The 25,475-nt window shown below is 40.1% G+C and overlaps 1 protein-coding gene across 1 annotated transcript in view; it reads left to right on the top strand.

The window, feature by feature from the left end:
* Window positions 1–25,475, top strand: part of man1a1 (mannosidase, alpha, class 1A, member 1) — a 121,141-nt gene that overhangs the window by 23,617 nt on the left and 72,049 nt on the right. The window contains exon 3 of the mRNA XM_058378935.1: window positions 13,273–13,388. Coding sequence (XP_058234918.1) covers window positions 13,273–13,388 — 116 coding nt within the window. The remainder of the gene's footprint in view (window positions 1–13,272; window positions 13,389–25,475) is intronic.

Here is a 25,475-nt window from a genome sequence, read left to right as displayed (position 1 = left end):
CAAGAATCCGAAACCTGGAGATTTCTCAGAATCCCTCACTACTATAAACTTTTTGTAAACTTTTACCACTTTGACCTTCACAGTTTAAGTGGTTAAAATGGTTAAGGCTCTGGGTTGTTAATTGGAGGATTGGGGTTCAAGCCCCAGCAGCACCAAGCTGCCACTGTTGGGCAATTGAGCAAGGCCCTTAACCCTTTCTGCTCCAGGGGTGCTGTATCATAGCCGCCCCTGCACTCTGACCCCAACTTCCTCAGCTGGAATATGTGAAGAAAAGAATTCCACTGTTCTGTAATGAATGTGTGGCGATAATAAAGGCTTCTTGCCCTCAGTAGATCTTCTTATTTTCTTTTTTTCAGGCACATTTACATTTTTGGCATTTGACAGATGTCCTTATCCAAAGCGACATACATTTTTGTCTAATTTTTTGATGCAATTGAGGGTTAAGGACCTTACTGAGGGGCCCAGCAGTGGCAGCTTGATGGACCTGGGATTCAAACTCACAGTAAACCAGCACCTTAACCACTAAGCTACCACATCCCCCAACAGGATCCAACACTCTCCATCCAACATGAAAGTGTAATGGCCTTCAATCACTCATTACACTGGCTATTTATAATCATCGTCTGATCAAATGTCTGATCATCGCCTGATCCAGATAGCCCTACCAAGGTCCAATTTTTAGCCTCGAGTCCCGCTATCTCATCTCCGGCGCAGTTCTGTCTCTCAAATATATAGCGCAAACAATTTCTGGTCCCAAGCAGCTTCTAGTTACGCATACAGAAGGTCAGAAGCTCACAAACAACTTTTATTTCTTGTACACTTTTCAATCACAGTGAATAAGTTCAATTAAAGTCCTTTTAACAGCCAATGTTGTCGCAAAGAGGCTTTACAGGAATTACAAAAATTATGAATATAAATGATAAAGTTTATTTAGTTTTTTTATTTAACCCTAATGATAAATATAAAGACAGAGGTGACTGCAGTGAGGAAAAACTCCCTGAGATGATGTGAGGAAGAAACCTTGAGGGGAACCTCATCCTCATCTGGGTGATACCAGAGAGAGATTTATAAATAACTTTTGTTCATAAGTTTGTTCATAAGTTCTCGTCAGGACGATATCTCAGATGAACGTTTGCAGGATTTATAAGGAATGGTCATTGGAATGATATCATCAGCAGAAGTGATTAGATCTTGAACGTGATTTAGACAGGGTCCAGGTCACGGCTGAAATAGTTTTTCATTCTGTTTGAAGTGTATTTTTATTTGTAATTTCGAGACTGCATCCTCGTCAATGTCCTTGGTGTCAAGTTCTGCTTGTTTATGAGTTTATCTACTCGTCAAATTTACCCTGAAATCCTGCAGTGATGGATTTAAAAAAGAAATAAAAAATTATTGCATCTTTTGTTGTAATCTGGATTTTTTTTTCCCCCCAAGTATACTTGTGTTAGATGTTCTCATTATGAAGGATTTCTGTGTGTTCTACCACCTACCATGGGGCTTGGCAATAAAACCTGCAAATATCTGCACTGACCTCCAGGACCTTCATCGCCACTGTCATATACACTAATTACATTTTTGCACCTTTGCTGCAGTTAAAAATCTTTCTTGTCCCTGAAAATTTCATTTTAAGAAACGCACAGGACCACAGCAGCAAACCGGATGAAAGTTTAATTGCAGTGGGAAAATGACTTTATTATGCCACATCAATAACGTGGTTTTTTTTGTTTTTTTCCCTTTCTTACCTGTGACGGGGATTTGAACATTAAAATTCTCAGTAATACGACCTCGATGGAAATAATATAAGAAGTGCTTGGCCTTTTGTTTTAAGGAGCTCGAAATAAAACTTGTGTCTCAATCCACTCTCTAGCTCCCTAGGTGGTGAGTCAAACACATCAAGGACACTGATGATCGGTCACCTGGGTAAAAAAACTAAACTAAACATATCAGATATTTAAGGTTTATATGCTGGCTTAATCACTTGCTTTTTGTTTGTCATGCTACTTCAGGCAGGATCGTAGGCTAGCTAGTGAATTTTAAAAAATATTCTTAAACATTCTAACATAAGTAATCAGAGTAGAGAGAGCTGCAACAATGATAAGCTGCTTACACGTGTAAAAGAAGTCGGCTGAGAGTTTGGGTCATGCTTTAGAAAATATAAGAAGTCAGCATCGATGCTCCTTAATTCTGCAGTGTATTGTGGGATTTTTTTTATATAGATCGAACGTTCCAGTGCACTGGAAGGATTTTATGTTTGAGAAGAAGAGAGAAAGCCCTTAAAATGGCCGCCTCTCAGCGACCGATCAGTGCCCTCACTAGTGATCTAGAGAGCAGCCTTTCGTCACATAGAATTAAAGTGGTCTAAATTTGATCCCCATTCTCTTCTCAGGGGAATGATTTCAGTGTAGCACCAACACACAGCAGGATAAACATATTAACCCTTAAGTTAAGGGTGGAGGTATTATTTTAACCTGCACCACTCTGAATATATGTGTGTGTGTGTGTCTGGATGAAAGTGTTTTGCAAGGTTTCTAGTTGCGGCAGGGTGAAAAATTTATCAGGCTTTCGAAACAGGAGCCGAAAACTCCGTCAGCTCGTTCAGTAGCGGTACTTCCTAACCGTGCCTGAGCTTCAGGGGGATGTGCTTGCGATAATATAATGAGCCAGTGCAAGCAGGAGAGCAGCGAGCGAGTGGACTTATCAGACTCGACAGGGGGTTAACGCCTGGACTGTGTTTGCGGAGATGTGTTTGGTTATTAACCTAAAAGCACTAAATAGGTTCCTGATTTATTTAAAGGCCATTCTGCATTCCGTTTGAGGTCTTCAGGCTGCTGCAAGAAGCACCGTTTGAAGTGAGCCTTCTCGAGAGTATCTTAATGACTGCTGCTGCATCTGCTTGTTTTCCTTTTTTTTCCCCCTATTTGCCTGTAAGTTGATGGAAAGGAAAACAGTTGTTTTGAGAAACCCTTTGATTCTGCCCTGATGATCTGATCCCAGCAACGATGTTCTCGCGACCAGTGTGCTCTTGTTACCAGTAAAAAAAAAAAATAGTTCAGTGTGTCCACAAAGCCACTTTGGTGCAGTTTTTTGGTGGATGTTTGGACCTCCCATGATGCTTCCTGAGTCAAACCAGATACAAGTAAATGTGGTAGCTTAGTGTTTGAGGACTGCTGATCAGAAGGTTGTAAGTTTGAATCCCAGGTCCATCTAAGCTGCCACTGCTGGGCCCCTGAGCAAGGCCCTTAACTGAAAATGAGATAAATTGTAAGCTGCTGTAGATAAGGGCATCTGCCAAATACCGTAAATGTAAATTATTCCATAAATACATTTATGTTTAACAGGAGGCTTGATCCATTGACGATTTTTTTCACGCGGATTCCACAGGTTCAATAATTCACTCAATAATTTTAATTAAACACAAATTTAATGAACGTTTTGTCAAACTCAATAAAATGCAAAAGATTTTTCGTGTTTAAGATTCACATCAGCCGTTTGATCAGAGCAAAAGTAATGGCACCCTGAAACTCCACAGTGAGGGTTGTAGAGTGGAAAATTTGGTGCAAGATGGAAGATTTCTGCAAGATTCGTCCGGCAGTTTCTGAGTTTGTGGGCTTCAGAAAGCACACTTTAGACCTGATTGATTGTTCCTGACGTTTTAAGAATTTTAAGATACCTTTGGCTGGGAATTTTTAGATCAGTTCAAGAAAATGATGGCAACAGTGTCAGGTTTTAAAGACAAAAAGATGATTTTCTTCTTGTTGCTTAGCAGATAAAGAAAGTTGTGCCTAAAATATCTCGGAACTTCCTAAAGACAATCACTCAAACGTCCTATGGTGAGAATTCTTAGCTCTGTTTGAAGAACACGACCAAATTTACTAGGAAATGCAGAAACGAGGCTTCTCTTTCAGCACAGCTTTTCCTGATCACGTCTAGATTCCTGCCTGCTTCTTCTCTCCGAGTGCTCACTAGCGGTTTTCTGTCAGTTAGAGAAGATCTTGGTTGAAATTGCTGGCCTAAACATTTTTGGAGGAAACTGGGCTGCTTGCTCACAGAAACGAGGAACTAACGGAAAGCGGAGGAGGAACAGGAAACAGGAGAGGTTTTAGAGCCATTTTATTTTATTTATTTATATATATATATAATATATATATATTTTTTACTGTGATCCCACACAACCAGAACTGATCTAGGGGGGAAAAAAAACTCACCTCATTATCTTGCTGCATGATATCTATATCTATCTATTTTGGTGATAATGCAGCGAAGATCCTACAGTGAACCTTTTCTATCGTTGTCATCACCCAAATGAGGATGAGGTTCCCTTTCGAGTCTGGTTCCTCACAAGGTTTCTTCCTCCTACCATCTTAGGGAGTTTTTCCTTGCCTCAGTCGCCTCAGGCTTGCTCACTAGGGAGGATTTTGTCTAACGTCTAGGACTGTTTTTTGTTTCTTTTGTTCTGTAAAGCTGCTTTGAGACAATGTCCATTGTTAAAAGCACTAAACAAATAAAATTCAACTGAATCATGCATTTCACGATGGACCCGTCAGTGGAGAAGGTGCTATTAAGCCAAGAAGTGAAGATTTCTCCAAGAATATGTCGTCCTGAAATAAACGCTTGATCTTGCTGATACAGGCAGCAGCACTCCTTTCAGCCAGATATTTCTGAACTGGCATTCTAGCTTCTAGAAGATTCTCTGTATGATGTCTGTCTCTCAAAGTTAAAACAGGCTGCCATCTGTCACACCGCCCTGGCTGAGACGGGCACCGTCTGGGACGCAGACTGGTCCGGTAGTGTAGTGTGGCAGGCAAATCATTTGATCAGTGAATCAACAGTGTTTATTTTCCTGGGTTTCTTTTTTGTCATCCTGTGGGTGGCTTGAGGAGGAAGTGGAGGAGGAGGAAGAAGAAGTGGAAGCCAAGGGGTCAGATGTCCCGTGTTGGGAAGCATTATGGGCTTAGGGTTTTATTTTTCCTCTCGTTATTCATTAATAGAAGGAAGTATACAAACGTGACCAGTTATCCGGTAAAGTGTCAATTTGGCGAGCTAGCTAACTAAAGCAAAGTGCGTGGAAGTGTGTTAGCATAGAGGCTTTTTACAGTCTGTTTTTTATGTCCAGAAAAAGTGCTGACTAACGTGACAAAATAAATAAACAAAAAAAAACCCACTGTAACCATAACAACAATCCCATTCCTAGCTACTACTAGCTAATGAGAGAGTGGTAATGACAGAAATCTATACTTTTATTATTATTATTATTATTATTATTAATTCTTTATTTAATTATTTTAATTTATTAATTTGTTTATTATTTTTTCTAAAAAATGGAATCCTTTGAATTTATATTTTAATAATTTAAAAAATACTAATATTTTATATTTTATTTATTTATTTATTTGCTTAAATATGAGGCAGACCTTTGGCTTTGGAGCCAAAAAAATTGTTGTGTTTTTGCATCTCTAGAAGTAGTACAGGTCCACATTGGACACCAAAAAACATCCCAAACACATTTAAATACTGGAAAATTTCAGAAACAAAAGTCTGAATATCATTAAGCTTCTTATATTCACTCCATCTTCCATTAATAAATTCTACCAGCATATTTGTTTCTCATCTCAGCTGCCACCTGATTGGTTGAGAGATTAAAAACATCAGATTTTTTTTCTTTTTCTTTTTCTCTTCCTATAGTTGTTGTACTGTTTTTCAAACTCCTGAAGATGAAAACAATTCCTGCGATGGCGCTTTTTCAAAAGACAATTCCCAGGAAAAAAAAAAAAGTCTGTGCGTACAGACTAATTGGCGAGGACTCGTTCCCATGTTCTACACAGTTTCCTCTAAGTTGAAATCACTAATTTTAATTAGACAGAAATTTAATGAACGTTTTAGGAAACTCGAGACCTCATCGTTAAATCCGAATCCAGCTGCAATCCAAAACACATTCATAATTAGTGAATGACAAAAGTAATGGCACCCATTCAGCTACAAAGCGTCGGTGGATGAGTGGAAGATTTGGCGCAAGATGGAAGATTTTTCTGGTTGTTTCCGGCATTTGTGGGCATCGTTAAATGTCCGGAAATGAGCAGTGCCATGAACACGCTTTACACTTCATGCCTGACATGATGTTTGCGAGTGAAGAAAATTGTTTGATTGAAGAAACTTTTGGTGGGAATTTTTAGTTCGGTTATAAACTCACACCAAAAGCAAAAAGAGTTGGTTTTTTTTTTTTACAGGAAATAAAGGTTCGAAAGCAGACTAAATGTGTTGAAAGCACAAGAAAATGCATCAAAAAAAAAGTGCTTAAAATGTCTCAAAATTTCCAAAAAAGCAATTGCTAAAATGTTCCAAAAATATCCCTCCCATATATTCTGTTTATCATTTTAACATTTTCATGTCTCTGTTTGTACACGATGCTCAGGATCCAAAGTATTACATTAGATCTGAGATCAAATCTAATCTAATCATCCAAACGTTTTATAAATGAATCACCTGGTTTCTGGAATTCAGTAGGTTTTATTCGTTTCACTCATTGAAACTGGGCTTCATCTCATTTAATCTGGAGCTGCTCCTTTAGATTTCCTTGCTCGATGGATTTCTTTAGAAATCAGTGGCTGAAATTTAGCTCTCGAAACCAAGAGGATCAGCCATCGCTAAGTTGCTGCTATAAAGAATAAAAAAAAAATACTAGATGGATTTTAACAAAAGATTCCATTCTGTCCTGAAATTATTCATTGGCTGAATTAATGCAGAAAGATGTTACATGAGATGTTTTTTATCCAAATGAGCGAGGGAACGGTTAACCTGCAGCTGATCTTTCTGTATGTGCTCAGCTGATACCTGCTTGTGTGTGTGTGGTTTTTTTTTTTTTTTTTTTTAATCCTCTGATTTACATATAAACTCTTTGACTACCCGGAATTTGCATGGCTTCTATTGCAGTTAAGGAATGGCGTCCGTATTCAGAATGCATTACGCAAACTAAAGATTTCATTATTTGTTCCTTGTTCTTTGTGTAGACCTACATGGCATGACAAATCTCGCTCAGGAACGTTTCGGATCAGCGGACACTTGGTGAATTTGCATGCTATTGGCTTTTATTCGCAAATCACATTTAGTCTAGGGATGGGGTCTCTAACACGTCGCTTGCGAGCTACCAGTAGCTACCATGGCAGATCCATTCGACTTGGAAGCTGCTGGAGATCGGACAGCGTTAGGAATAAAGCTACGATGCGGCCAAAGTAAAAGCAGTGTATGAATCTATCCTGCTGCAGGAAGATGCAGGATGAGTGAGCTGTAGATATTTCTTATTAGTGCAGCTGGTGTTCCAGAGTAAAGCACTGTTTAATATTTCCCATTGCACATGCATATGAACGCCATAGAAATACTATTATTTAATCCCATAAACTCCAATCCTGTTTTCAAAATAAATATTAAATATCACGTGTTCCCTGTAAATAAATGTTACTAATAATAACAGGAGTAGCTCTTAGCCACCTTCATTTTGTCAAAGTAGCTCTCAGAGGAAAAAAAGTTAGAGACCCCTGATCTCTAGGGTGATCAAAATACAGGGGATAAAAACATAAATCTTTCTGGTTTTAATTGTGCCAGGATTCCGTATCCTTCCATTGCATCTGGTCTTGCTTTTGTCTTGAGTGAATATCAAGTGTAGGTCCTTTACTCTGGGTGGTTGCTTTTGTTGTGTTCTTTCTCGTTATAGGAGTGTCGCAGAAGGTTTACTTTTACATGCTTTGTCCATTTTTTTTTTTGGGGAGCTTAAAGGAGTGCATGTTTTCATATAGTTGCATTGAAGACAAATGGGTTTGACGAACAGACAAAGGATTCTGGATTCAGAAAAGTCTCTACAGACTTTTTTTTTTTTTGGCGAAACAAAAATATTCGTGTAGTGTTTTGTGACACACCTCGATACTAGAGCTAAAGCTATAGTGCTACGCCCGAATCCCACCCCGAGCTACGCCATGCACAGCTGGCATGATGTTTTCTGTGCCAGAGCAGATTTTAACAAATCAGATTTATTTCGATTTCTAGAATCTAGATTTAACCTTTACCATTGCATGCACATGGATATAGGGGTGGTGGAAGTATTGGTGGTTGGATGGATGGATGGATGGATAGATTTTTTGGGATATGTTTGGTAAGATGGATGGATGACTGGATAGGTGGATGGGTGGGAAGGCAGATGATATTCATGGATCGGTAGATGAACAAATCGGGTTTATTTGCGTGCTTGGTTGACGAATTAATATTTTGGTTTGATGCTGGAAATGTTTCCAGGAAAGACGACAGTGTTGCTGCTCTTGATTGTGCAGCTAGCTAGTTATATTTTATTGTCTTATACTTTTTAGGTTTCCAAGGACAATGTAATATTACTAGAGCTTCCACAGGCCCAGGGGTTTAACTAATGATTTGTAGGCAATGTCTCAGAAGCACTTGCTTTATTTAATTATGCTTCTTAACCAGAGTTAGGATTTATACAGGAAGCATTAGGTTATAGTCTATCAAGATAATTAGAACGTCCTTCATCTAGAGCCGATGGCCTCGATCACAGAGATTTCCTCTTCAACACTCTAAGCCTTTTGTCTTTTGTTACATACAGGGATGTGGTTGCGTAGTGGTTGAGATGTTGGACTACTGAACGGAAGGTTGTGAGTTCCAATCCCAGGTCCACCAAGCTGCCACTGCAGACCCTTGTGTAAAGCATTTAACTGTCAATTGCTCAGTTGTATGAAATGAGATAAATTGTAAGTCACTCTGGGTATGGGTGTCTACCAAATGCCAGAAATGTAAATAAAATGTCTAAGCATTGAACTGAAATCCCCCAAACAAACCAGACTGGTAGGGACGCTTCTCGTCAAACCATCTTTAGCATGATTAGTGCTTGAGAAAACTCCATTATTGTTTGTTGAGGTAAAATGGCAGAACGTCAGCTGAGATACAAGATGCTGGAGTACAAGGAACCTGGTCGAAAAATATTACAGTCTCACAGTATAGTTATTTAGTCAGTCTTTTAGAAATATACAAGCCGGTGGAGGAGTTTAAAAGAAATATTTATTAATATCTTAGAAAGATATTATGGAGAATATGTTTTAGATGTTTAATGTAGTCAGTATTTATCAATTTGTTGTTATAAGCTGAAAAAATTCCCATATAACTAGTGCATCAGTGTTCAGAACTGTTCTGGGCTGTGATGGCAATGGAGGCATGGGTAGGTTTATGGATGGATGGACAGAGGAACAGGTGGATGAGTAGATGAATGGATGGAAGTACAGGTATAAGGATGGATAGATGGCCGGATGGATGGGTGCAAGAGTAGATGAATAATCCTTTGGGATGAATAAAGTATCTATCTATCTATCTATCTATCTATCTATCTAGATTTTTGGATGGATGGACTGACAAACGTGGACAAATGTACAGGTGGATTTGGATGAGCAGACAAATTGATGGATGTACAGGGAGAAGGATGGACTGATGGATGGATGGATGGATGGATGGATACAGTTGGATTAGTGGATGGATGGATTGATGGATGGATGGATGGATGGATGGATGGATGGGAGGATTGATGTACAGGTATATGGATGGATAGATTGATGGATGGGTGGAAGGATTGATGTACAGGTATATGGATAGATGGATGGATTGATGGATGTACAGGTATACGGATGGATGGGTGGATGGATTGATGTACAGGTATATGGATGTATGCATGGATGGATAGATTGATGTACAGGTGGATGGATGGATGGATGGATTGATGTACAGGTGGATGGATGGATGGATTGATGTAGATGTATATGGATGGATGGATTGATGTAGATGTATATGGATGGATGGATGGATGGATTGATGTACAGGTATATGGATGGATGCATGGATATGTTGATGGATTTCTAGATAGATGGATGGTATTAGTCATCCATTTAGAAAGACACAAACCTGTTATGAAAATAAAAAAAAATATCACATTGTTATAAGATGAAAAGACAGAACTCAGTGAGCCAAACAAAAACACCCAACAAAACACACACAATGTAACTGATTAGTTAGATCTGGTCAGAGATGGCATGTTGTTCTGTGTGTGTGTGTGTGTGTGTGTGTGTGAGAGAGAGAGAGAGAGAGATAAAGCTATGAATGTTCTAGAAGTTGCAACAGTAACAGATAACACAGCCGAAGGGTTTTCCACATCCTACACACTGAGAAATTGCCGGCTACTCCTTTAACAAATCTCCAGGTTAACTCTTTCAGAGATATCTTGTCTTTTCTTGTACTCTATCTTTCGGCTTCTCAGATTTGATCACGCCCTTTAGTTTGGTTTAAACAACTATTTGAACAAGAAGTTCAGTTTCACCTGGAAATGAGATGTCCAAGGAATCCAAACATGAGATCTGTGAGAGGATGGGCAGTGAGAGGCATGACCTTCTCATCATTTATTCTTGCAGAAAAACAGGAAGAGCTCTGACTGTTCATACCCAATGTGCAGAATGACCTTCTGGTAACCTCAGTGTGCAAACGTTTGCAAAAATATCACAGAGTCATTGTTTTTTACGTTATGCTGGCTTGGGCAAACACAGTCCGGACTGTCAGATGATCGCTGGCAATGCTTCAGAGGTTTGATAATTAAAGCCCAGAAGATCCAAGGCCCACCTGTCAGAGACATAATCAGTACAGATGAATAGTGCTGCTAATTCTGTTTTAATATAGCTTATAATTGTGTTCTCTGAAACCATCTGTTGAACGCATGTTTTTTCTCTCCTCTACATGTTTACGAACAGCTGTACTTCTATTTGCTCCATTAGATTTTACAGCTGGATGTTTGACACCTCTGTGAGTTGGAGGGTTGTACTGCCAATAGAGAGTTGAGTTTTCACTTAGGAGGTTAGGAAGGAAGTAGTGATTGAGTAGAGTTGATGGATATGATAAATGGTTGGATGAATTCCTAGTTATGATCAAAGCTTGGATGGTTATACTCTTGGAAAATAAGGAATCTTCAAGGGATAGTTTTTATCTCGTAGATAATTTTTTCTTTAATGTAACCTATAAATGTTGTCTTAACAGAAAGCGGTTAAGAGAATGTGTTGTAGGAGTCTGTAAAGGACATTTAAGTGGTCCATAAGAGGAAAAAACCAAACCATCTAGGGTTCTAGATTTAACCTTTTACCAAGGAGGGATGGATGGATGGGTAGGTAGGTAGGTGATGGATGGATGGATGGATGGATGGAGTGATGGGTAGGTGGATGGATGGATGGGTGGTTGCGTAGGTATGAATGGATGGGTATGTGGATGGAGGGGTAGGTAGATAGATAGATGGCTGGGTGGGTAGATGGATGGATGGGTAGAACAATGACTGGATAGGTGGATGGATGGATGGATGGAGTGATGCGTAGGTGGATGGATCAATGGGTGGTTGGGTAGGTATGAATGAATGGGTATGTGGATGTAGGGGGTAGGTGGATAGATGGATGGCTGGGTGGGTAGATGGATGGATGGGTAGAACAATGACTGGATAGGTGGATGGGTGGGTGGTTAGGTGAATAGATGGGTAAAAGGATAAATGGATAGGTGGATGGGTGGGTAGGTAGATTGGTGGATGGATGGGAAGGCAGATGTATTCATGCATGGGTAGATGGATTGAGTTATGAATATTGGACAGGTATACAGGTGGATGAGTAGACGGATGGATAGATAGATGTACAGGTTGATTGAATGGATGAGGTTGATGGATGGGTGGATGGCTATGGATTTATGGAGGGATGAACAAATGTAAGGTGGATGAGTAGATTAGGTAGATGAATAAACTGATTGATTTTGGGATTGATTGGTGGATACATGGGTAAGTTTATTGGACAGGTGTACAGGTAGATGAGTAGACAAATGGAGAGATGTACAGATGAGGTAGATGGATGGATAGATGGTAATGATTTGATGGAGGGATATACAAATGTAAGGTGGATTAGTAGACAAATGGATGGATATGGAGGTTGATGAATGGACGGATTGATTTTGGGATGGATGGATGGATGAATGGACAGCTGGATGAATGACAGACTGATGGATAGATGGATGGATGGATGGATGGACGGACAGACGGATAAACGGACGGATGGATGGATGCATAAATGTATACACATAGGGACATTTGCAGTACTCTTTAGTTGAGCTCCAGCCAACAAAGCTGCATGTTTACATTAAAAGCAAAGTCATAAGACAGGAGGAAAAGCAGGAAGTGGTTTATTGCTTTCAGTGTGTATAATTAGCACCTTCACTACCTCAATCACTCTCATACTCTTCTTCCCTTTCCTCTTTTAAAAACAATACTCGATCCTTTCTTGTCCTCTCAATGCTTCCACCCACTCGTTTCTTCTCTTGCATGCTGCTTTATTCCAGCTGTGCGTACGTCCTATAAAGCTGTAACAGTGATGGATTAATGATCATTAAAATGTGATAGTCCTGAGTGACTTTGATATTGAATATGTACATAAGTAAAAGAATTAGCAGCAACACGCTACACTTTGCCGTCACTGTCAGAGGCTAAAGCCAACAAATCCCCAATGGATACGTGTTGAAAAAAAAAAAAAAAAAATCATCACAAACACCACAAGGCCCCCGAAACCCCCACACCCCGCCCCACCCCACCCCGCACACGCTCCATTATCTTTCTGCCGTTGTTTAAAGCCTGAGAGAAAACTGTTTAATGTTTAATATCGGATTGTCTCTGTTTATTCACATTTATTATTATGATCGAGCCGAAAGACCAACTAGAAATCAAATACGCTTGTTCTCTCGGGTGTTTGTTTATAGCCTTTTAATTTCATTTTAATTATCTCACTGGTCTTAATCAAGAAAAAGGAAGGGTGCTATTTACTGAATACGAAACCCCTGATAAACAGTCTAATCACATTATTATTATTATTATTATTATTATTATTATTATTATTATTATTATTATTATTATTATAATTACAATAATAGCCATGCCGTTGTGATGCCTCTACTCAAGCAATATTAATATTTGAAATAATACGAATGATGGCTTTAGGTCATGTCTAACCCGTCTTCTACAGCCGCAATGTTTTTATTTTATTAATTTTTTTTTCTTCGCAGTTTTGTCTTTGCTTTGCCCTCTGAACAGAATTTCCATCGAAATGAGTCCCGGTATCTTCCTACTCTTTTTCTTGGAGCTGTTATCGCCCAGCAGCACCGGTTTAAACCCTGATTTCATGGCACTTGCAGGTGTCTCACTATGATTGTCTTCTTTATTTGCAGGAAGTCTGAGAGGTGCGACCATTGTGGATGCTCTGGATACGCTGTATATCATGGGGATGTATGACGAGTTCGAGGCTGCCACCGAGTGGGTGGAGAAAAATCTCGACTTTAACATGGTAAGATACGTCACAAAGCTAGCACAACACCATTTTAAATCAAGTTATTGTTACTGCCGCTGCCCCAACATACTATATACTATGCCCCACGATACCAGCGTTGCCTTCGGCATGAGTTCAAAAGCTAGGTGATTTTTCGGGCATTTTTTTTTTGTTGACAGATTGGTGCTGTGGGTGGTCTGTTCTATTAGCTTAGTGGCATGATTTCCTGTGAGGACCTTTGACATGGAATGCTTGGCTTAGGTCAGTTTTTTAAGCAGCCATACAGTTTAAACACACTTCGTATTGGTAATATTGGTCATATTTTTGGGTGGCTGGAATGGATTTTCTGCATTTACATTATTGTTTCGCAATACAGATTTACGTCTTAAGAACTCTCCTCCAGAACCAATTCAATTTGTATGCTGAGGTTCCACTGTACTTTTATATATCTCAAATGCTAGCATTATAACAAGAGGGATTAGTGAAAACGTTAGTCAAACGCTGTGGCCCAGGTAGTATACTATATACTATGTGCTTACACTATGCACTGTGTAATCTAGCGTCTAGTGTGTGAATTTTAGAAGGGTGGCATCATCTCACACACTATAACATTTTTTAACTGGAAGTATAAGCCGTTTCCCAGTTAATAGGAAATTTTGAAGAATCGGCCTTTATCACATATACATTACAGGAAATTCTTTCTTCACATATCCAAACTTTTTGGTGGTTGGGGGTCAGAGCACAAAGTCAGTCATGATACAGGACCCACTGGAGCAGAGAGCCTTGCTCAAGGGCACAACAGTGGCAGCTTGGCAGTGCTGGGTGTTGAACCTCCATCTTCCCATCAACAACCCACAGTCCTAATCGCCTGAGCTACCACCACCCCCAAATGACGTCAAACGCACATAACACAACACTGCTAGCTTTAGTAGAATGCGGCTAAAATGTTGAAAAATAAATCACACAACATGAGCTAATTCTAAAGACACTAATTTCGAATACGTTTCATCCATTGGAGTGTCGGTGTCCTTCTTGAAAATATTTTCTCGTCCAGCGTCCACGTTTGGTAGCCCAGTCTCCTTCCATTACATAAGTTAGGTATGCCCAGTCTTATCCGCAAAGGACCTGTATGGGTGTAGGTTTTCATTCCAACCAAGCAGAAGCCCCACCTGAGCCTATGGAAAGACAAGGTCCACTGATTAAACAGGTTTAATCAGGTGTGGCTCCTGCTTGACTGGAATGAAAACCTGCACCCACACCGGACCTTTGGGGATAAGATTGGACACCCCTGACGTAGAGTTCAGTGCATGAAATGTCCAGTTGAATAAGGTCATTATCCTGGTATCTGAAGTGCACAGGAATTTCAGTGTGAACACATAACTCATGATTTATACTCTGAAATGGTGTAGAATAGTGCACTGTTTATGGATTATAAAATTATGTTGTTTTCTCTAAGAAGAAGCTTTTGGTGGTTGGTTGTGTTTGGTGTCAGGTTTTTACTCATAAAAGCACACTTCTTAATGTTGAACACTTACAGAAACTCCCAAACTACGCCCAAAGTTTCACACAGATGCTCAGCTGCGTACCGACAACCAGCCGTTTCTCTGTTTCTGTTTCACCAGTTTTTTGTTTGTTTTACATCACTACTACCAGTTTCTTTCTGCGCCTTGTTTCTGCGCTTGTTAATAACTCACGCTTGACCTTCAGCCGTCATCGGGAACTCGGATGATTAGATACTTAACCACTCACGCTGATGGCATGATTCTGTAGAGCGATTTAAAGTCATTATGGATGTTTTTTCCTCTTCACACCGTTGTCTATTGATTGGTGTTTTTCTGCAGAAACGGCCAGCTGAATTGTCAGGAAAACATAGTGCATGTTAGGAGAGGAACTTGTTTGCTTGGGCATGTCTAGCAGTGTTTGAGGATTTTTAGCTAAGGTAGTGATTTTCTTTGGAAATTTATAAGCTAGTTAGATTAAGTTTTTAGATTATGGTTTCTAGGTCACAGTTTGAGAGAGAGAGAGAGAGAGAGAGAGAGAGAGAGAAGCTTGTTGGAGGTTTTCTTGCTGTGGAAAAAAAATTGCCAACTCTAATACAAGTGACTATCGATCTTGTTGAAATCAAATCTATTGGTTTTATTCCCATCTATTTTTTTGAAAAACTGTTGCTAGTCAGTACAATTGCTGGACACTTGTTGCGTATTGTTAGCTCATTCCTAGTTTAGAATTTCTAAGCCAAAAAAAAAAAAAAAGCTAATTAAAGTAATGAACATTCTTAACTACTTACACACTCGTGCATGTCACTTCCTGAATCACTTATATCCTTCATTTTTCGTTCCTTTCCTTTTGTTCTCTTTTGGCTTTAACGCTTCCTAATTGCATAACTTTATTTGTTATCTTTCGAACAAAGCCCTGATTGTGCTCTGCTCTGAAAAGTTTTTTTTTTTTTTTAAAAATCGTCAGCCAGCCATTTGTATCAAGAGTCTTGGTTGTTTAGACGTGTAAAAATGGTACTCTTCTGCATTCCTGCTGCGCTGAAGGTGACCTTGATGTTTTCATCAGAGTAACGTCATTGTGCTGAAGTGCGGCGAAGCTCCGCTTTTTTGTTCTCCCGGCATTGTGAGAAAGAGCCACCTTTCACCGTTCGCCGCTGCGGGTGGGCGGGAATACATAACGGCTGCCTCGCTCCAATCAGCCGTGGTGCCTCTGACTCATCAGTCTGAAGCTAATGTACGAGGAGATGCTCAGGATCCGAGCCAAACAATGGCGTGCTTGGAGAGTGCCGCTTCCCCTCTCGAAATCTTAAAAGCACTGCCATTAAGGATTTCATTCATTTATTTATTTATTTATTTATTTATTTCTGTGTAGTTGTTATAACCTCAGTGACTGACTCCTGAAGTGTGTTGAAAGGCTTAAGTGCTAAACGCACAAATGACACTCAAATCTGTCAAAGAAAAAGATTCGCTTGTGTGACTTTCCTCTGACTGGATTCTTCATCCATCACCCATAAGTGAGGAAGAGGGGGGAAAAAATAGATGAGCTCTTGCTTCTCGCCGAGTCTGTTTCCTAAAGTGCAAAGGCCGAGCAGCATTTAATACGATTTTAAATATGGAAATCACTGGAGCGATACAAATGCCCCGAAGTGTACAGGAGTGGTGTGGCTCTGACAGGCAAGCCATGGAAGGACAGGACGGCTTAAATGGTCCAGTGAAATCTGATGAGTCATGGCAATTGGCAAAATATCCTCTAAAAAAATCCTATCGGCAAGAGCAAAGATTAAAAGCAGCTTTGGAAAGAGTGCTGTGTCCAGTGACGGTTAAGAGTGTTTCCATGGTAACAGCCCCAAGTGACAGTAAAAGCTTTTTTTACTGTTGGTTAAAAAAATTTTTTTTAATGAATTTATTTGATGCAAATCAATGCAAGCCATTACTGTTCTCTGGATCAATATGACATAAGGGCTTTTCACACTGTGTAACCCTGGGTCATTGTGAACTCGGGGGAATCCTGGGATATCTTGTTTGAAGTTTCACACTACACATACTTTACCCTGGGTTTAACAGTTAATCCTGATTCTTCACAATGTACCTTCCTAAACCTGTCAGCAACCGTGATTGGATAAATACAACATGCAACTGCTTTAAATAACGACTCGTCTTGGGCTTTCAGATCAGTGAGGAAAATAGGCTTGATCTTTAAAATTTGCGTGTAAATTAATTATAATAAATGAATAGTAATAGTAATGATAAATGTATTTATTTATTCATAATAATAATGATAATAAGAATTATTTTAATTATTTTTATTTATTTATTTATTTATTTATTTGCAGTTATAATGTTAAGAATTTTTATTTTATTTTTATTGTTTATTTATTTATAATAAGAATTTTTATTTTATTTTTATTATTTATTTATTTATAATAATAATGATAAGATTTTTGTTTGTTTATTTATTTATTTATTTATTTATTTATTTATAGGTCTGCACTTGAGCAGGTAATTGGCCTTTTTAAATTGATCAGGGATTTGTTGACATCCAGCCTCCGTCAATTTTACATTCAGCTCCTTTAAAACTTGTTTTTTTTTCTGTCTGGCCATCTAGTTTGTCCTGAACGGGCTTAATTATTAAAATATAACTCGATAGTTTCCTCTAATTGACGTGCCACTATTTGACATCATTTTTCATTTTTCCTTTTAAACGCTGCAACTACTGTTTACACAACACGCAGAGTTTCTGTGGCTGTACAAAGCACGTGATATGAGGCAGAGAAGCGCTGTTCAGTTTCTGATTGGGTTTCTGTTGCTGATCATTGAGCCATACAATACATTGTATGTAGCGATACATACAATTAAATGCAAATAGCAACGATGTGCAGTCTAATAGTCTGCAACAATGTGTAGTCGAATCTAAACGTGTCAGCGAGTGTCACTGTTTATAGTTTAATAATGTTGAAAGTCATTACATACATACAGTAAATATAATTACAGTCAAATGCAAGTACTTGCAAATAATTGCAGGTAATAGCAGTAATGTGCATGGGGTTAAGTTGTCTGATGGTGATATTAATTATTAGTTGCAGGCCGAGTACAGCAGTTAGTATAGTTGAAGGGGAAAAGACTTCAGTAGCGCTTTCCTGACAGCAGACGTCCGTGGTGGCGATGGGAGGTGTCCTTGATTATATCTCTGGCTGTCTGCAAGGAATGCTTTTAATAAAAGTCTGTAATGTTTGGCAGCTGTGTTCCAGTGATGTGTTGGGGTGGGTAGATTTCACTCTCTGTTGTAGTGCCTTTTGGTCACACGCTGTGCAGTTGTTGTAACACACGGTGCGACAGACAGCCACAAGCCTCCCCCCCACCCCAGATAGTGACTGGCACACATTCCAATCCTTCACTGTGATGGTCACAGAGGCCACGTCCACTTCACTGAGACACAGTCACTGATTCCACACCCAATTTTCTGACACAAGCACAGAAGAAACGCCGATTTCACGGTGACACATGCGTGTAGGCCATGCCCACTTAACTGTGACACAGGCACAGAAGCCACACACCCTTCACTGTGTCATTGGCACAGAGGCCACACCCCCTTCACTGTGTCATAGGCACAGAGGCCACATCCCCTTCACTGTGTCATAGGCACAGAGGCCACATCCCCTTCACTGTGTCATAGGCACAGAGGCCACATCCCCTTCACTGTGTCATAGGCACAGAGGCCACACCCCCTTCACTGTGTCATAGGCACAGAGGCCACATCCCCTTCACTGTGTCATAGGCACAGAGGCCACATCCCCTTAACCGTTACACAGACACATCGGTCATTCCCACTTGACCGCGACACAGGTACAGAGGCCATACCCCCATCTCTGTGACTCAGGCACAGGTGGATTGGTTGTCCTGCACTCGTTATTTTATCTTTGTTACTTGCATTTCGTCTTTAACTGTTTACTGCAGTTTCCAGAAGGATACCTGAATAAGATGATATTGTTACCAGCAAATTCTATATAATCATTTTTTTTCTCCTAGGGTTGGCCTTGATGATGTTAGATCCTAATACCAAGCTCTTTGTGATTCTTTGATATTCTGTGTTGGCAGTGAGATTCCTGTCCAGACCTCTCCAGTTGCTTTCTATGAGAAAGCACCAAAGATACGGCACTGTGTGCACTTTTACAAAGAGCATTAACAAACTTTTTAATTGAAAGGCTTTTGGCTTCTGCCCTCCAGCAAGTCTAACAATAAAAGCGTCTCTGAAGTCCTTGGTGATTCCATCATTAATATTTACAAAGTCTCTGGAATACTAAACAATTGGGTTTTGATGTCTGAAAATGTCTGGAGCACTTTTTTTTTTTTGCAGATTAATCTTAATAGTCACCAGCAGAGTTGTAGTGCTGTACAGTTCGCTCTGTGCTGCTGAGAGTCAGTGTGCCCGAGAGCTGCTTTAGAGCGGCGTTAATGAAAGGCCATGAGAAGAATATAGAACAGACTGTACAAACTCAGCTAAGATGGCTAAGCTTCCTGATATAGAGATTTCTCTTCCTCACAAAGCGGCACCAATGGTTTCTTATAGATGCAGGGTTTTTTTTCAAGATCAATGGCCATGCCTCCTACACTGTGAAACCGGCACAATCGGCATACCTCTTTCACTGTAACACTCACACAGACACAATGGCCACGCCTCCTTTCCCAGTGACACTGTGACACAGGCACACTGGCCACACCTCCTTTCCCAGTAACACCATGACACCGGCACAATGACCATGCCTCTTTTCCCAGTGATACTGTGACATAGGCACACTGGCCACACCTTCTTTCCTAGTGACACTGTGTCACAGACACTATGGCCACACCTCCTTCACTGTGACACAGGCACAATGGCCACGCCTCCTTTCCCAGTGACACCATGACACAAGCACAATGGCCATGCCTCTTTTCCCAGTGATACTGTGACATAGAGACACTGGCCATACCTCCTTTCCTGGTGACACTGTGTCACAGACACAATGGCCGTGCCTCCTTTCCCAGTGACACAGGCACAATGGCCATGCCTCCTTTCCCAGTGACACCATGACACAGGCACAGTGGCCACACCTCCTTTCCCAGTGACACAGGCACAATGGCCATGCCTCCTTTCCCAGTGACACATTCACAATGGCCATGCCTCCTTTCCCAGTGACACCATGACACAGGCACAATGGCCATGCCTCCTTCCCAATGACACAGGCACAATGGACACAGCACCTTCCAAGTGACATTGTGACACAGGCACAATGGCCATGTCTCCGACATTGTGAGAAAGGCACAATGGCCACGCCTCCTTCCCTGTGATACTGCAACACGGGCACAATAACCACATCTTCTTCATCTGGAAGCTGAATCATGTTGACTTGATGTCTTTCTTGTTAGATCAAAACATATGACACAAATTCTAGAAAACTTCACCTTTTTTCTTATCAGAAAAACACTTCCTTTACCATAAGACAGTTGGAATGACCGCGCCTCCTTCATGTCACAGGCCGCCTTCAGAGTGACACAGCACAATTTCTTTCATAAATATGTGTCATTTTATGATTTAACTTCTAAGTTCATTATCCTTTTCTTCTCTCCCCATTCTTCATTTCTTGTTAAAAACAAAAGTCTTACCAGAAAAATGATCCAAATAATGAATCATAATTAGGATCTGCTTAAAGGACCCCATGTTGTCTAGCAAGCAGCACTGAGGCTTTGGATGAGATTCTGAAAACATTTCCAGTGAACTTGATCTTTCTGGAGAGAGTAACAAAGCTGAAAGCTGTTACCTAGCAGTCATCAGGCTGCCCCCCCCTTTAGTTTTTCCACTACTCGTGTCTATTTGTGCTTTAAATCTGAATACAGCTACAGACACAGTCACTTACTTTACTTTTACTTTTACTTTTTACTTTACTTTAAAGACAATTACTTTACACATTCCATTATTTCTATCCATGAAAACAGGAATGGTCCCCCCCCCCCCACAACTAGCCTGACCTAGACTGGACTTTCAAAGCGATACGAGGCAGAGCGTTTATTTCAGCATGAGAGTGACCCGTCATTCAGGGCCACGGCGCTTTGCTGATCCTCTGAAAAGCAAAAAAGAGGAACAAAAGCTGAGGGACTGAAATCCGGTGTCACTGCTGTAATGAGCGACTGGACACACAAGCTGAGAGAGATAACCTTTCAGAGCTACAGCGCAAACACATGTTTCCCTGCCAGCAGACGAAACCTGATCACAAAAGGAAAGAAATAATAAATTCAACATTTCTTCTTTTTTTTTTTTTTTCCCCTCAAAGGCTTTGTGATGGGAAACGTACTAAAAGCTGGAGACCTGCTAGCGCTTGGAACATTATCTTAGGAACAGGCTTCATAAACAAAGTGCTCCTTATAGATAAAAGTATTTGTATGAAGCTTATTTCTTTGTGAAAGCCGTTTCATGTGTGCGAATACGTTCCTAGCAGCCCTGTTTTTCTAGTCAGGTGTGTGTGTGAGTTTTGATTAGTTTTTGCATTGCTATTCAGGCCCTGTGATGGCGCAGCTGCACAGCTAAATAAATAATCACGTCATTGCCGAGTCCGCCGGAGCTCCGTCACGCTGCGTTAGCCTCATTTGGATTCTCCGCTTCTTTCCTGCTGACCTTGTGCACTCTAATGCATCACACACAGGTTCCCTGCACCTTTATCCCTTGAGAAAGTTAACCATTTTTTAAAATCAAGGAACACAACACTCAAAACAAAACACAGCCCGAAGCCGATGTTATTCTTATTACCTCAGAGTTGATTAGTTTCTTAAAGCGGCGTGCTCGGGAAGCGTTTTATTCCTCTTACACCACAACAATTCTTCAATGCTGATTTTTCTTTTTTTTTTTTTTTTTAAGATCCGTTACCGAATGACCCCCAGCCAAATTCCAGCAGGTTAGAGGATGTAGGTGATGATATTGGTGTGTTTATAGATAAAATCTCGCTCCTTTGCCACATTTATTGTAAGGTTTATTTGCCTTTAGCTTTTACATAACAATATAAAGGAAGTATGTTTAAGGAAAAGAATTTTTAGCTCAAACCTAAACAAGTAGTTGTTGGATGTTGGCAGATTGATTATGGAATTAAAACAGATAATAGTTTAATATAGTTATAGCATGTCTTATCCTGGGGCTGGTACTTCTTTAACCTGATTTTATCTTCTTTAGTTGTATGAAAAACACTATATAAGTTGTTTATGGAGACTTTTTTTGCAATAATCTGTAGTAGCAGCAGCAGTAATATTCACAATAATGATAAAAATAATAATAATAGTAGTAGTAGTAGTAGATTTAAGCTTCAATAACATCTGTACATTACAAACATCCGTTCCTGCAGGTTTACTCCGCTTCAACCACTGTTAAATAGCGTTCACCCCTCGACAGGAAGTAATCAGGCCTGCAGGTGGTTTGTGGTGTTAGTTCTGCTTTGTCAGCATGTAGGAAACATCGACATTTTGAGTTTAACTTTATTTATCCGCAGGTTCTGTTGGTTTGTATAATACCTGCCTTTATTCCTGCTTTCATTCCTGTAAAAATTTACACGTTTACTACGTTATTTCTAAACCATCGGAGTAAACAACTGCTTCTGTCATGACGAGCGTTTCCGAAACTCATTGTTTTTGTTGTTTTTTTTTTTTACCCCAGTGTGCTCGGAAGTCACCTGGTTTAAAAAAGAAAGAAAAATTGTCGTCTGTAAAGCTGGTAATCGTCCCATTAAAAAAAATATATAAAAGTGTTTTCGGATTGATTTGAAAAGCAAGTTTCTCTTTCGTAGAAATCTGAGCTTCGGTACAATACACTCAGGGAAGCTGTTGAATGTTTGTGAGGTTTGTAAGGCGTAACGGTGAAGCAGCAGAGAACTGAGACATGGTGAGATTCTCAGCAAAACAACAAAACTCAGATCCTGCTGCTGAGCAATTCGGGGAATTTCAGGAATGATCCGAGGTGAAGATCAAAGGCATCGAGTCTCCTTGGTGAGGTCCGGCATGTGGTCAGTACGATTAGGAGATTGTTGGGGTGCGGTGTTATTGAATACGTGTGTGTATGTATAAAGTGAGTAAAAAGTGAAAAATCTTTAGCTTGCATTTATGTAGGAACTATGCGCTTGTCCTTTATCTGTAGCCCATTCGTCTAAATTTAGATCCAGGTTTCTGTAAAGCTACTTTGTGACTAATTGTGTCCATTGTTAAAGACAATATACATCATATACACACACTGTCTGGCCAAAAAAAAAAAAAAGCTGAATGGATTTAACTGAGCTAATAGGTATCCACTGGATAATGACTGCAGTGATTAATGCTTCATCTGGCAACCCAACCTTTTAACCCTAACTGATGCAGTGAGTAGCTTTTCATTTCTTAAACAACAATGTCAGGGGTAAAAAAAAAAAAAATCCTTTGATCATGGAAAAGATGTTGGTCTGTTTTAGGAAATTATTGGTATGCATCAAGCAAAGAAAAAAAAAAATAATGAGAACCAACTCGTTGTTAAATCCTGGGATTATCATCTCGATTGATCGTGATCAGAGATCATTTGGTGAAATCAAATCGTAAGTAAATAAAATAAAACTGTCAGTAGAACTGACGGCTGTGTTTAATAGTGAATGTAAAATGGTTTCCACACTCACAATGCAGAAAGAGCTCAAGGGACTGGGACTAAACAGCTGTGAAGCCTTAAGAAAATCTCTTATCAGTGAGGGAAATCAGAACCAAAAGGCTTCAATTTGCTTGGGATCATAAAGCTTGGACTTTGGAAAAAGCAATGGAAAAACATCGTGGTCTGATGAGTCCAGATTTTTCCTGTTCTTCGCATATCCCATCCTTGGAGATTTGGGGTCAGAGAGCAGGGTCAGCCATGATGCAGCATGATGGAGCAGGGGGTTAAGGGCCTTGCTCAGTGGCCCAACAGTGGCAGCTTGGCGGTCCCCGACAGCGCCATTCTAGACTAGGTCTAGGTTCAGCAATTCTATGTGCCCAAAGATAGAAATTGCCAGGATTCATCGAGCTCAGATTGTGAAAGAGCGGTTCAGGGAGCATGAGACATCATTTTCACACATGGATTGACCGCCACTGAGTCCACTGAGAATCTTAGGGTTTGTGCTGGAGAAGACTTTACAGAGCTGTCTAACTTTCACATCATCCATACATCAGTAGATCTGAATGAAACTCTGGACAGAAACAAAGGTTGCTACGACACAGCAAAGCGAAATGCGGTCCATGTATGTTGTGATGGAAAGTTTTTAAGGAAGAAGTTCTGGCCTTCTTGGTATGTGAGTAGAAGTTGTTCTGTGACCAGAGACTTTGTTTGTGTGAATTGTTAGAGGGTCAGAATGCACTGGAGACGAGATGGGGAGACTCGAGGTTAAGAATCAGCTTAGTTTGACCTTGGTAAGGTTGTTCTGATAAGGCGCTGTAATGTAGTCAATGAGTGACGATACTTTTTTTTTTTTTGCTTTGTTTCTGTGTTTGACTCATGTTTATAAAAACTGTAATGAATGACCAGGGACATTCCTCTTTGAGGTTTTCTCCGAGACTATGCTCTGTTGTGCAGGAGAGTTAAACTGTGGACCTTTTTACTCTTGCCCATGCCTACCAGTGTGCTCCAATCTTCCTCAACAATGTATGTAGAGTGTATGTTGTTCAAAGTTTAGTGGACATTGGTCAGGAAGTAGCTTTACAGGAATCTGGATATAGATGAAGAAGATTGTTGTGCACAGATATTACTCATTACAATTACTCATTTTTGTTTATTTGACAAAAAAGGTTCCTACCTAAAGGCAACAGGTAAATTGGATTAAAGTGAAATAATGATTTTTTTTTTTTTTTATCAGGACATTTAGAAAAACACACTGATCAGGCATAACATTATGACCACCTGTCTAATATTGCACTGGTCCCCCTTTTGCTGCCAAAACAGCCCTGACCCGTCCTGCACTGTGTATTCTGACACCTTTCTATCAGAACCAGCATTAACTTCTTCAGCAGTTTGAGCAACAGTAGCTCATCTGTTGGATCGGATCACACGGGCCAGCCTTCACTCCCCACGTGCATCAGTGAGCCTTGGTCGCCCATGATCCTGTCGCCGGTTCACCACTGTTCCTTCCTTGGACCACTTTTGATAGACACTGACCACTGCAGACCAGGAACACCCCACAAGAGCTGCAGTTTTGGAGATGCTCTGATCCAGTGGTCTAGCCATCACAATCTGGCTCTTCATCAAACTCGCTCAAATCCTTACGCTTGCCCATTTTTCCTGCTTCTAACACATCAACTTTGAGGACAAAATGTTCACTTGCTGCCTAATATATCCCACCCACTAACAGGTGCCATGATGAGGAGATCATCAGTCTAATTCACTTCACCTGTCACTGTTCATAATGTTATGCCTGATCGGTGTACCTAAGGTGGTTTCTTATTTCAGATCAGTTGTGATTCTCTCAGTGAAAGACAAAACAAATTCAGCTCATAGCTTCGGATTTCACAGCGTTATCATTTAGCTTGTTTCAGGAGTCACCTTATGATCACGATGCAAATTAGTTTTATGAGTCTAAATTGCTGGGTTTTTTTTTTTTACTATATTAAA

Source organism: Hemibagrus wyckioides, linkage group LG25 (genome assembly GCF_019097595.1).
Source record: "Hemibagrus wyckioides isolate EC202008001 linkage group LG25, SWU_Hwy_1.0, whole genome shotgun sequence".
NCBI lineage: Eukaryota > Metazoa > Chordata > Actinopteri > Siluriformes > Bagridae > Hemibagrus > Hemibagrus wyckioides.
Note: the sequence above shows the minus strand (reverse complement) of the source record. Positions and strands in the feature narration are given on the sequence as shown.